Source organism: Montipora foliosa, chromosome 10, assembly GCF_036669935.1.
Source record: "Montipora foliosa isolate CH-2021 chromosome 10, ASM3666993v2, whole genome shotgun sequence".
NCBI classification, from domain to species: domain Eukaryota; kingdom Metazoa; phylum Cnidaria; class Anthozoa; order Scleractinia; family Acroporidae; genus Montipora; species Montipora foliosa.
The window spans coordinates 17,023,645-17,034,888 of record NC_090878.1 but is presented as its reverse complement, the minus strand read 5'-3'; the positions used below and the strand labels follow the sequence as shown (position 1 = coordinate 17,034,888).

General features: G+C 41.5%; 2 protein-coding genes across 10 annotated transcripts in view; both read left to right on the top strand.

The window, feature by feature from the left end:
- LOC137973383 (tetratricopeptide repeat protein 28-like) overlaps nucleotides 1-7,292 on the top strand; it is an 18,032-nt gene extending 10,740 nt beyond the window's left edge. For all 7 annotated transcript variants that reach the window (XM_068820180.1, XM_068820184.1, XM_068820182.1 and 4 more), the window contains one exon: nucleotides 796-7,292. In XM_068820180.1, coding sequence (XP_068676281.1) covers nucleotides 849-4,574 — 3,726 coding nt within the window. In that variant the 5' untranslated portion in view covers nucleotides 796-848 and the 3' untranslated portion in view covers nucleotides 4,575-7,292. The remainder of the gene's footprint in view (nucleotides 1-795) is intronic.
- A 3,463-nt stretch (nucleotides 7,293-10,755) lies between these two features.
- LOC137972429 (tetratricopeptide repeat protein 28-like) overlaps nucleotides 10,756-11,244 on the top strand; it is a 35,756-nt gene continuing 35,267 nt past the window's right edge. For 2 of the 3 annotated variants that reach the window (XM_068819138.1, XM_068819135.1), the window contains exon 1: nucleotides 10,756-11,028. The gene's annotated coding sequence lies outside the window, so the exon portion shown is untranslated. The remainder of the gene's footprint in view (nucleotides 11,029-11,244) is intronic. The other variant, XM_068819137.1, reaches the window with a different exon arrangement.

Genomic DNA, 11,244 nt, shown 5'->3' with positions numbered 1-11,244 from the left:
TCATCATCATCATCATCATCATCATAACGAGATTTACTTCAATCGAAGAAATTTGCCGAAACATGAATACATTACACTCGTAATGACGTCAACTTGGTCCTTTTTATGTTGGCTTCACATACCGGCACAGGCGCCCATCCTGGAGCGTGCAACTTCCATACAGCGTCTGTGAAACGGCGTTTTCACAAGTAGGTTTATTTTTAGACTAGCCCTTCCCGCGAATTAGGTCAAAAAACAAAGTCAGTTACGGTTCGGTGACCCTATGTAATTGGTCATCGGGCTCCTGTGGGAGTCTCATTAGCGGGAAATTCAATCTAAAAATAACCTCATTTGTGAAAACGCCGTTGCACAAGTATAGCTAAGTTGCACGCTCCGGATGATGGGCTCCTGACCAGCAGCATTTGATGCCCGAAATTTTTAGACAGGAAAGACAAAAATATGTTGCCATCCTTTTCCTCATCCCATAATAGAATTTCTATTTCTATTTCCTTCATTATTTTATCACATTTGTTATTTGTCTTAAATCCTCTTTTAAGCCCCCATGGGGCGCATATTTATTTCAAGCACATTTGAGAGGGGGAGCTTACTAGAGAAATGGGAAGCTTATTTGAGAGGTGGGGGGGGGGGGGTGAATAATAGAGGATGTAGGGTACCCAAGAATTTTGCCATATTACAAAATATATTCCTTTTTATTCTGTATCTTCTCCCGTAAACTGAAATCATTTTTTTTCATTTCCAAAAACCTTCACTGTCAGGGCATTAAACTTCTTGTGCTTTCGTTCATTTCACCTCTAGGTGCAGCCCAGTTTTCTGAGAAAAGTTAACCTTCCCGTTTCTGATTATCAAGAATGGTGGATAGAACGTGGAACGTTTTGGACCAGCATATGCAAGAACTTAGCGTTGCAAAAAAAGAAGGGAAAAGAAGAGAGGAGGGTATTATTTGTTTCAATCTGGGCAACTACTTTCAAGGCGTCGCCAATTTTAAACAGGCCATAAGAAATTACACTGAAGCTCTCACCATTTTTAAGGAACTAGGTTTCAGGACCGGGGAGAGAGCCGTTTCTTGCAGTCTCGGCATTGCTTATCAAAGTTTGGGCAATTTTAAGCAAGCCATAGAGTACCACACACAAGATCTTAGTATTGCAAAAGAAGTAGGGGATAGGGCCGGAGAGGGAAGGGCCTATTGCAATCTCGGCAACGCTTTTAAAAATCTGGGAGATTTTAAGCAAGCCATAGAGTACCACACACAAGACCTTAGTATTGCGAAAGAAGTAGGGGATAGGGCCGGAGAGGGTAGGGCCTATTGCAATCTTGGCATCGCTTTAAGAAATCTTGGACATTTTAAGCAAGCCATAGAGTACCACAAAAAATATCTCAGTATTGCGAAAGAAGTAGGAGATAGGGCCGGAGAAGGAAAAGCCTATTGCAATCTGGGGAACGCTTTTAATAATCTGGGAGATTTTAAGCAAGCCATAGAGTACCACAAACAAGATCTCAGTATTGCGAAAGAAGTAGGGGATAGGGCCGGAGAAGGAAAAGCCTATGGGAATCTCGGCAACGCTTTTACAAATTTGGGAGATTTTAAGCAAGCCATAGAGTACCACACACAAGATCTGAGTATTGCAAAAGAAATAGGGGATAGGGCCGGAGAGGGAAGGGCCTATTGCAATCTCGGCAACGCTTTTAATGATCTGGGAGATTTTAAGCAAGCCATAGAGTACCACAAAAAATATCTCAGTATTGCAAAAGAAATAGGGGATAGGGCCGGAGAGGGAAGGGCCTATTGCAATCTCGGCAACGCTTTTACAAATTTGGGAGATTTTAAGCAAGCCATAGAGTACCACACACAAGATCTGAGTATTGCAAAAGAAATAGGGGCTAGGGCCGGAGAGGGAGGAGCCTATTGCAATCTCGGCAACGCCTTTAATGGTCTGGGAGATTTTAAGCAAGCCATAGAGAACCACACACAACATCTGAGTATTGCAAAAGAACTAGAAGATAGGGCCGGAGAAGGAAAAGCCTATTGCAATCTCGGCAACGCTTTTAGTGATCTGGGAGATTTTAAGCAAGCCATAGAATACCACACACAAAATCTTAGTATTGCGAAAGAACTAGGGGATAGGGCTGGAGAGGGAGGGGCCTATTGCAATCTCGGGAACGCTTTTAATGATTTGGGATATTTTAAGGAAGCCATAGAGTACCACAAAAAATATCTCAGTATTGCGAAAGAAGTAGGGGATAGGGCCGGAGAAGGAAGAGCCTATGGGAATCTCGGCAACGTATTTACAAATTTGGGAGATTTTAAGCAGGCTATAGAGTACCACACACAACATCTGAGTATTGCAAAAAAAGTAGGGGATAGGGCCGGAGAGGGAAGGTCCTATTGCAATGTTGGCATCGCTTTTAGAAATCTGGGAGATTTTAAGCAAGCCATAGAGTACCACACACAAGATCTGAGTATTGCAAAAGAAGTAGGGGATAGGGCCGGAGAAGGAAAAGCCTATTGCAATCTGGGGAACGCTTTTAATGATCTGGGAGATTTTAAGCAAGCCATAGAGTACCACAAAAAATATCTCAGTATTGCGAAAGAAGTAGGGGATAGGGCCGGAAAAGGAAAAGCCTATGGGAATCTCGGCAACGCTTTTACAAATTTGGGACATTTTAAGCAAGCCATAGAGTACCACACACAACATCTGAGTATTGCAAAAGAAATAGGGGATAGGGCCGGAGAGGGAGGGGCCTATTGCAATCTCGGCAACGCTTTTAATGATCTGGGAGATTTTAAGCAAGCCATAGAGTACCACACACAACATCTGAGTATTGCAAAAGAAATAGGGGATAAGGCCGGAGAGGGAAGGGCCTATTGCAATCTCGGCAACGCTTTTAATGATCTGGGAGATTTTAGGCAAGCCATAGAGTACCACAAAAAATATCTCAGTATTGCAAAAGAAGTAGGGGATAAGGCCGGAGAAGGAAAAGCCTATGGCAATCTCGGGAAGGATTATTACTATACAGGTGACCTTGAAAATGCGCTTAATTGTAATGAACGACATCTTAGCATTTCCAAGAAAACGGAGGATCCAATAGGGCAGGGAACCGCTTCTTATAGGCTTGGTTGTGTTCATGAATTTTCAGGCTCCTTGTACAAAGCTCTCAATTACTATCGTTTAAGTATAAAACATTTTGATGAAACAAGATGTCTTCTTCAGTCAGAAGATGCATGGAAAATAAGCTTTCGTGACACGAAGCAGTTTGCGTACACCGCTCTGTGGACAGCACTGTTGAAGAATGGAGACGTTGATGAGGCTTTGTATGCCGCTGAGCAAGGACGAGCGCAGGCCTTGGCAGACATTTTGAAGATGCAATACGGCGTTGACGAAGAAGCCGCCTCGGCAGTTACGATGCAGGCTGTAATAAAAGATCTACCTTCACAAACAGTTTTCACAGCACTCAAGGGGAATACGATCAGTTTCTGGCTGCTAAGAGAAAGTGGCGAGATAAACTTTAGACAAAAGGAAATCAAAACTGGAAGTGCTGACTCACTGATGCGAAGTACTTTGGAACAGATTAGGGCGGGGACCGTTGTGCGATGCGAGAATCGCTCGCTTGACAGACAACACAGTGAATTTTCGCATAGTAGAGAAGCTGTTGAGGAAAACGTTCAGTCCTTGAGCATCTCTGTGAACTCTTTGCAGCCCTTGTGTGATGTGTTAATCTGTCCTATCGCAGAGTTGTTGCAGGGTGATGACTTAGTCTTTGTTCCTGATGGACCATTTTGCTTGGCTCCTTATTCTGCATTGAGTGACTCTGTCAGGATCCGTACTATTCCCTCGCTGACAGCTTTAAGAATGGTCTCTTGCGCACCTGACGACTTCAACAGTAAGAGTGAAGCGCTGCTTGTGGGCGATCCGTGCTTGGAGGAAGTCACCTACGGCACCGGTGAACCCATGTATGTACAGTTGCCATGCGCAAAAAAAGAGGTAGAAATGATAGGGGAACTTCTGCATACCACACCTCTCACTGGAAGAAATGCAACGAAATCTAAGGTGCTGAAAAGAATGAAGTCAGTTGCTTTAATCCACATTGCTGCACATGGAGATGAACAATTCGGAGAAATTGTTTTGGCGCCAAATCCCGAACGCACATCCCAGAAGCTCGAAAAGGAAGATTACATGTTAACAATGAGCGATGTTTACACAGTTCGCCTTCAGGCAAGACTGGTTGTGCTGAGTTGCTGTGAAAGTGGAAAGGGAGAGGTGAATTCTGAGGGTGTTGTGGGAATAGCAAGGGCTTTCCTGTGTGCTGGTGCCCGGTCTGTTCTGGTGTCACTCTGGCCAGTTGATGACAAGGCGACCTTGATGTTCATGGAGAGTTTCTATCAACACTTGGTAGACAGAAAAAGTGCAAGTTTAGCCCTTCACCTTGCTATGAAATCTCTTCGGGAGAAAAAACTATTCTTCAGGAGAAAGTACTCCGCCATAAAATACTGGGCGCCATTTGTACTAATTGGTGATGACGTAACCTTTGAATTTGGGCAACACGAACACGCTGTACATCATTGTACATATCTGTAATCAGCAAGTTGTTGAAAGGAGCAGGTACATTCTTCAAGAGAAATGGTTTCAAAATCTTCGCCCATGTAGTTGTTTTACGAAGTTCTTTAGCTAGTATACGTACCTGAAAGTGATATTGCCTGCATTCACCATGGCCAGGTCGGGTTCTTCGGCCCTCGTGCAGATAGCTGACATGAAATCGCTGATTGTCAGTTACGTATGTAAAGTGAACTTAGCTTTTGAGGTCTACATGTCACATTGACACTTAGTTGAATAGGAATTGTTGCTCGGTTATTAACTAAGCACAAACGGTTTCATGAATTACGATAGTTATTTTATTTCCTTACCAATCAGGACGAAAGTCAGTAATGCAATTGAGTAACCTACTATTTATTGCTTTTTTTTTTTGTCAGAAACGACATCTTAAACGTCAGAAAACTGCTTTTCCTCTGATACATCGGTATGCCATTTTGCTTTCGATTATGATCGAGCTCAAGTTATTGAAAAAAAAAACATATATATATCACCAATACCTCAGTTAAGGTAGATAAAAGATACGTAAATTGTCCTAAAGTAAGGTTGGAAACTTATTTTACATGTACCTCGAGATTTCAGTAGTATTAAGATACTGTCAAAGTCCTTACATTTGTTCCTCATTGTGTAAGCAACTGTATAATAATTAATTAATTACTTGATATAAATCAGGGACTTGGCAAAACGCTCTGCTTCCATAACCGAGGATCTAGCTGTCGTGTTATTTTGGCCCCCAAAATACCTTAAAACAATTCCAAGCCTTGATTACACGTTGCTAGGCAACGGGCAAAGTAACAATCAGAGTCCTAGGCAGGATTCGAGCCTACGAACTCCGTAACACCGGTCGGATGCTCTTACATTGAGCTACTAGAACTCACCCGAGAGCTTGATCGTTTATCTACAATCGTGCAGAAAAGTGTTGAGACAATTTACAAAACCTAACGCTTTCGAACTAACAATAGCATTTTGTATTTGAATGAAAACATCTTTTTTTATCCGTAGTCACCCTCCCCCCCCTTCCCTCCCCCTTCCCCCCCTCCCCCCAAACAATGTTGCAAAACGCTTCCTGGTACTTTATTTGTTTCCAACATTGAAAAATGGGGAAGGGCCGGCTACCTTTCACGAGCGGAGAGAGAAGAATTTACACCGAGGGAAAAAAGGCTGGTAATTTCATGTGTCTCAACAACTTTTGTCCATGAGTGTATGTCCTGATTGGACAATGTATCCCGCTATCTGCGGGCTCTACAAAGTCAAGATATGTTCTCTCCCTTCATCCTCTCTTCGTAGGAACCCCTTAAGTAAAACGTGCGGTGTAATAAATAGGTAAATACGAAACGATATAGTCATAGTTTAGTTATCTTGTAAATAAACATATGTCGTCTTAAAATGAACATCCTGACTGGCCAGTACTTTACTTATAAAGAATGACGAGGAGACTAATTTTTGTTCATTTTATTTTATTGCTCGTCAATATAAACGTGTTAAAGAAGAAAAAATTGTGAGCAAGTAATGTTTGTTTCGTTTGGTAACGAAGCGTTGAAGTTTTACTTTTGGTGTGTGACAAAGCAATGTGTGATAATGATTTCATTATCGTATCTTTTAAGATAATTGTGCATAACAAATGTTGCTGCAGGGCACAAAGCTTTTTAGAGTGAAGAGTGTCTAAAGTATGTTTGCTAGTTTTTGGATTCATTTTAAGTTGTGTGACGTTCTTTATATTTATTAGTGTGCAATTGATAATTCAACTTCAAAGGTCTTGATGTTGTGTTCAGGTTATGAAACAGGGTGTAAAAAAAAAACAAAACAGGAAGTGACCGCTTCGGCAAAGAGGCCACACTGTTGCCAGGCAAAATGCACGTACTAGAAAACACAATTAATTTTGCCGACGCACTTCATTGCTAAATTATAAAGGGGTTTCAGCATCTCTAACGGATACTTCAGTGCGTATACCTGCTGACCTCTTTAGCAATTTAATTCACGTCCGGACAGACTGGAATATATTCCTTATTTGGAATTAATCCATCTGGGTTAATTAAGTAAGAAGGTGAAAGGACTATTATGACAAGTGCTTCTAGTACGTGATGTCGTGCAAACGGTGTACTCTTCGTAATGGAAACCTTAGTGTGTATTTTAAGGCTGTAACTTTAAAGTGAGATCAACTGTAATTGTGGAAACTCTAGGTAGAGTACTGCATTAATCCTACCTACTTTATCATGTTTAGGGTTTTGTTCAACCAGGTAGATTAATTATAATAATTCATATTTCTTAATCCCTTGTTTGCTTCGGTTGGCGAAGTCCTTTATTGTACTTTCAAGAAGTTTATTAGTCGACAAGTCATGTACTGTCCAAAAAGTTAGGTACAGCAATCCTGGTCCACCAATCACTGCGATTGGTCTTAAATGAGTTTGTTCGATGCCTAGCAGCACTGCAATTAGTCGTCAGCGTCAGTCACGACGGTTTGGTGCAGCAGTAGGTACACCTTCGGAGTTGGAGTAAAGCGTTTCTTTTCTAGTTGAAGTTATTGCATTCTAAGCGGCTTCGATTCCTCTGACCAATCACTGTGCATTACCTGGACCCGGAGCGCGAATAAGTAAGCCACTCTTTTGATTTGAAGATGCACTTCTGAGAAACCACTCACTAGAGAACAGTACACTTTAAGAAGAAAACTATTTTAGTAGAAGACCCATTAAAGCAAGTGAGAAAGTCCATTAAGTCATTGTCTCTGAGTTCCTGCGACGGATTTAAGCAGAAGGTAGAGGGAGCACGAGTTAATGCCCGGTGTTACCAAAAAACGTCCCTTTTTACAAAAGTGAGCGTACATTGGTCACTAATAACTCAAGCGAATAAAGTTGGTCAAAAGATTTTAATTTCTACCACCTTTTATTATTGTAAGCAATCTTGATGTTTTCATTTTTTGCACAAAACATCAATATCGCTTACAATCCTCTATAATTCATTAGCCATTAAACAAACTCTTGTACTGTTGGCGTCGCAAGAGTGTATTCGGTTTTTTCTTTTTTTTCCCCCCAGCCTGTAGTTTTGACAGTTTCATTGGTCGAAAACAGGTTATGTCCACATCAAAATGCACTTGTCAATCTTTGTCTTCATAGGGTTGTTGGAGTTGTTTTTGAACAAGTCGTTTTGTCAGTTAAAAAAGTAGTTTCAGTTGTATAGAAATCTGAAAGTTGAAAATTTGATTTGTGTTATAATGCAGATATAGTCCCAGCTAAACGATCGATCTCCGAAACGAAAACGATTTAACAGGTATAAAGTGCACTTCGTCACCCCAGATGTGATCTCATTTTCTTTTCTTCACAGTGGTGCAATTGAAATACCCGAAGACTGTCTATTTTAATAGTCCTTTCACCCATAACCAGGTCATGCTCATGCCAGGCAGGGGCGGATCTAGGATAAATAATGACCGATTTTCAAAACAACGAAAACGTTTCTAGTGGGGTCCGGGGGCATGCTCCCCAGGCAATGTTTTGGATGTTAACTTTCGAAAGTCTCCTTCCCTGAGTTTCTGACCGCTTTCCGTAAAACGGTGGAAACCGGTATAAATCCACCCCTGCCAGGTCAGATCATGCTTGACCATCTCGCCAAGGCGTGCTTTCACTTGTACGTCTTATTCAAAGCCTGATATCTCTCTGATAGTACTACAGTACGCGCGATTCAATTGGCGAATTCAGAACCGTATTCTACAGTACACCAGTTTCTTTTTGTTGCTTGATTCAAAGATCTGAAGACGTAACAAATATCTTGCTTACCTTGTTTTCTCGGGCGGTGCTGAAAGTTACGGCTTAATTCTTGCATTGTTTTCAGTTCCATTTGTCCTTGTGGGGGCTTTCAACTAGAGTAAAACAAGGCTGTAACCAACGGTTCTGTCGGCCGCAGACTCGGATAGTTCTACGACGGTCAAATTAGAAGAGATTACAATAAATACGGCCTTTAATATTGCACAAGGGAAGAAAGGCAGTTACTTTCAGTACTGCCCATGAACTCGGTGATTTAGAGGTAGCAAAAAAGACCGAATATGGTGGAAGTAAGAAATGCGACCTTGTGGAGAAGAAAGGAACATTCTTTTAGAAACGATCGAAAGCGAGAATACACCATTTCGACAATGTCAGTCCAAGCGGGAGTACAGCGAGTCAATTGTCACCTCAACCTATTACTAGTTTAATGGCCTGGTTTCCACAATTCTCGTACAATCTCGACTCCAGAGCTCTTCTCTTGACTGAGGGCGGAGAGAAGAGCTCTGGGGAACCTGAAACAAAGTGTCTTCTCATTGGTTTTCGTGAAGAACAATCAAAAGCGTCTCTAATTGGTGCATTCACGTTAGCACTAGGAGTGAGCAGGCGCAGTAAGGTTCAAATAGCCAATTTTTGGCTATAAGAACCCTACGGCGCATGTTCTCCTGGGTAGAGTTATCGTCTGTCCACACTGGACAGCTGAGCACATTAGAGGCATCGTTTTATTCCTGTGATGACATGACCAGCTGTTTTTCATTCCAATTTTCAAAGAATACCGTTTTTGGATAGCAGTTTGTCATATTGCGGAATAATGCCTCTCGCAACCTCAATCCGTCGTTGGTCAAATGACCGATTGTATTTCCATTGTGTAACAGCAATATTTCGAGGAAGTTAAAATCAGGGACGGATCAAGCGAGAGGGTGAGATGACCTGTGGCTTTCTATTACAACTTGTATTCTGCAAAAAAAAAAAGAAAATGAGAAACTTCACCAGTCAGTTACGCCATTTCTTAGTGGTGCAGCCCGTCCTAAGAAAAATCCTTGATCCGCCCCTGAAGAGACAAAATATGATTGCTTTAGATAGTGGAAAAGCTCTTTATAGTTAGCCTAGGTCAGCACCTTCTGTCACTTTAGGCAGCGCAGTTACAATGGTTCAAGTCAGTGCTTTTCTCTCACTCGTTCGTTGTCAAAATAATTCCCTTTAGCCTGGGACGCAAGTGCAAACAAAGCTCACAGGTAACTACAACTCAAGCAAAAGGAAGTAAACATGCACTTACGGTCACCCTGCTGTGAAAGCCTAATGTTCAACAAGCTGAACTTCATGGGACATGTTGCGGGGACAATTTCACCCCCAAATTGGCGTGGCACAGTTATAAAAGTATCAGTTCACACGAGGAGACATGTCGCTGCAACATATCCCTGGGACATGTACCCGCAACATTTTCATGTGTGTCTGCACATGTTGTGATTTTGTACCTGCTGCATGTCCCCGCTACGCTTCCCTGCTACATGTCGCCTCAGTGTGCACTACACAAGTTTTTTGTCGCTGCAACATGTCCCCTCGTGTCTGCCCACTGTAATGCCCCACCTCGTCGCAATATTGTCGGGAAATTATGAATTGCGGCTAATTACAGCATTAAAATTACAACAGATTCTTTTGACCGTGACGAAGGTTTCCGTTACTCTATTTTTCTCAGTTCAATGTGATTGTCAGTGATTTGCAAATAAGATAGGTCGTTTGTGGTCGGAAATAGCGAAAGGACAGAAAACCCTCTCTGCAATTATTTAATTGCGGAGAACAAATAGCTAAATAATTTAAGTGCTGACAAGCAGACTGATATCTGCCTCCTTTCAGAACTGTATCCCCCTTGCTTCGGTCAATGCATGACTTTAAATAGGGAAGATATCTGTTTACAAACATTGCTTTTATTATTTAAATGTGCCAACCACAAGAACAGAAGATCCCTTGATGCTCTGGTTGGCACATTAGTGACAATTGGTGACGTCAACGATATCTTCCCTAACGGTATTTTGTATCGATCCGTGTTACAACTCTCTTAAATAATCGAGTTTGAATAAACTCCTCGGCCTTCATTTTAACCTTTGCCACTCCAGTTGTGCCATGGTTACTTTGAGATATGCGGAAGTTTAAATGAAATGCGTTTGTAAAAGCATAAACATATGCATAACGTGATTGTTTGAAATAAATTGTCCTTGTTGAGGAATCCACGCCAATTGCTGACCTCACATCAATTAGCACCGTTTGGACTGAAAGTGGTAAAATTCTTATCAAAAAATAAATGCTAAACTTATTAATATGAACAAGTAATTTAAGCCTGATTCTTTTTACTTGCTTCCTGTTGTTTTCTCTATAGATGGTTTTCACGTTACGTCATCGGCCACCATGTTATTGGACAAAAACAAAAGATTTCCCATTAGCTCCTTTTGTTCGTCCACCAGCAATTTGTAGCATTGTTATATGTGTCCCTAGAGATTGGTGGCAAACCACCTTTTCTTAAAATCAAGGAAGAAAGTATGTCAGTATTGTTTTCACGTCACGCGGTCACGCGGTCATTCAGTTGTAACTGACGCACGCACGCAAACAATCTACCGATGTTGCTTAGCCATTTAATTGTTTATTTGTGGCCGGATTGACTGTTGGTGCTCAGCCTGTTCCAACGAGGACATTGTAAGGTGATTAGACACTGTAGATATTTTTCCCTGCGTAATCTAGTTAACTGTTTTTTATTGTTTAATCAAACTACAGCTATTCGTTGCTGTTGTACGTCCAATGTCACATGTATAGTCGGAGGCCACAACCTTAAACTTCACGGAAATTAAGCATCAGTAGCTTGTCATAGCAATGGAACAATTAATGAACTCTTTGGATAACATTTGATCTCTATTTCT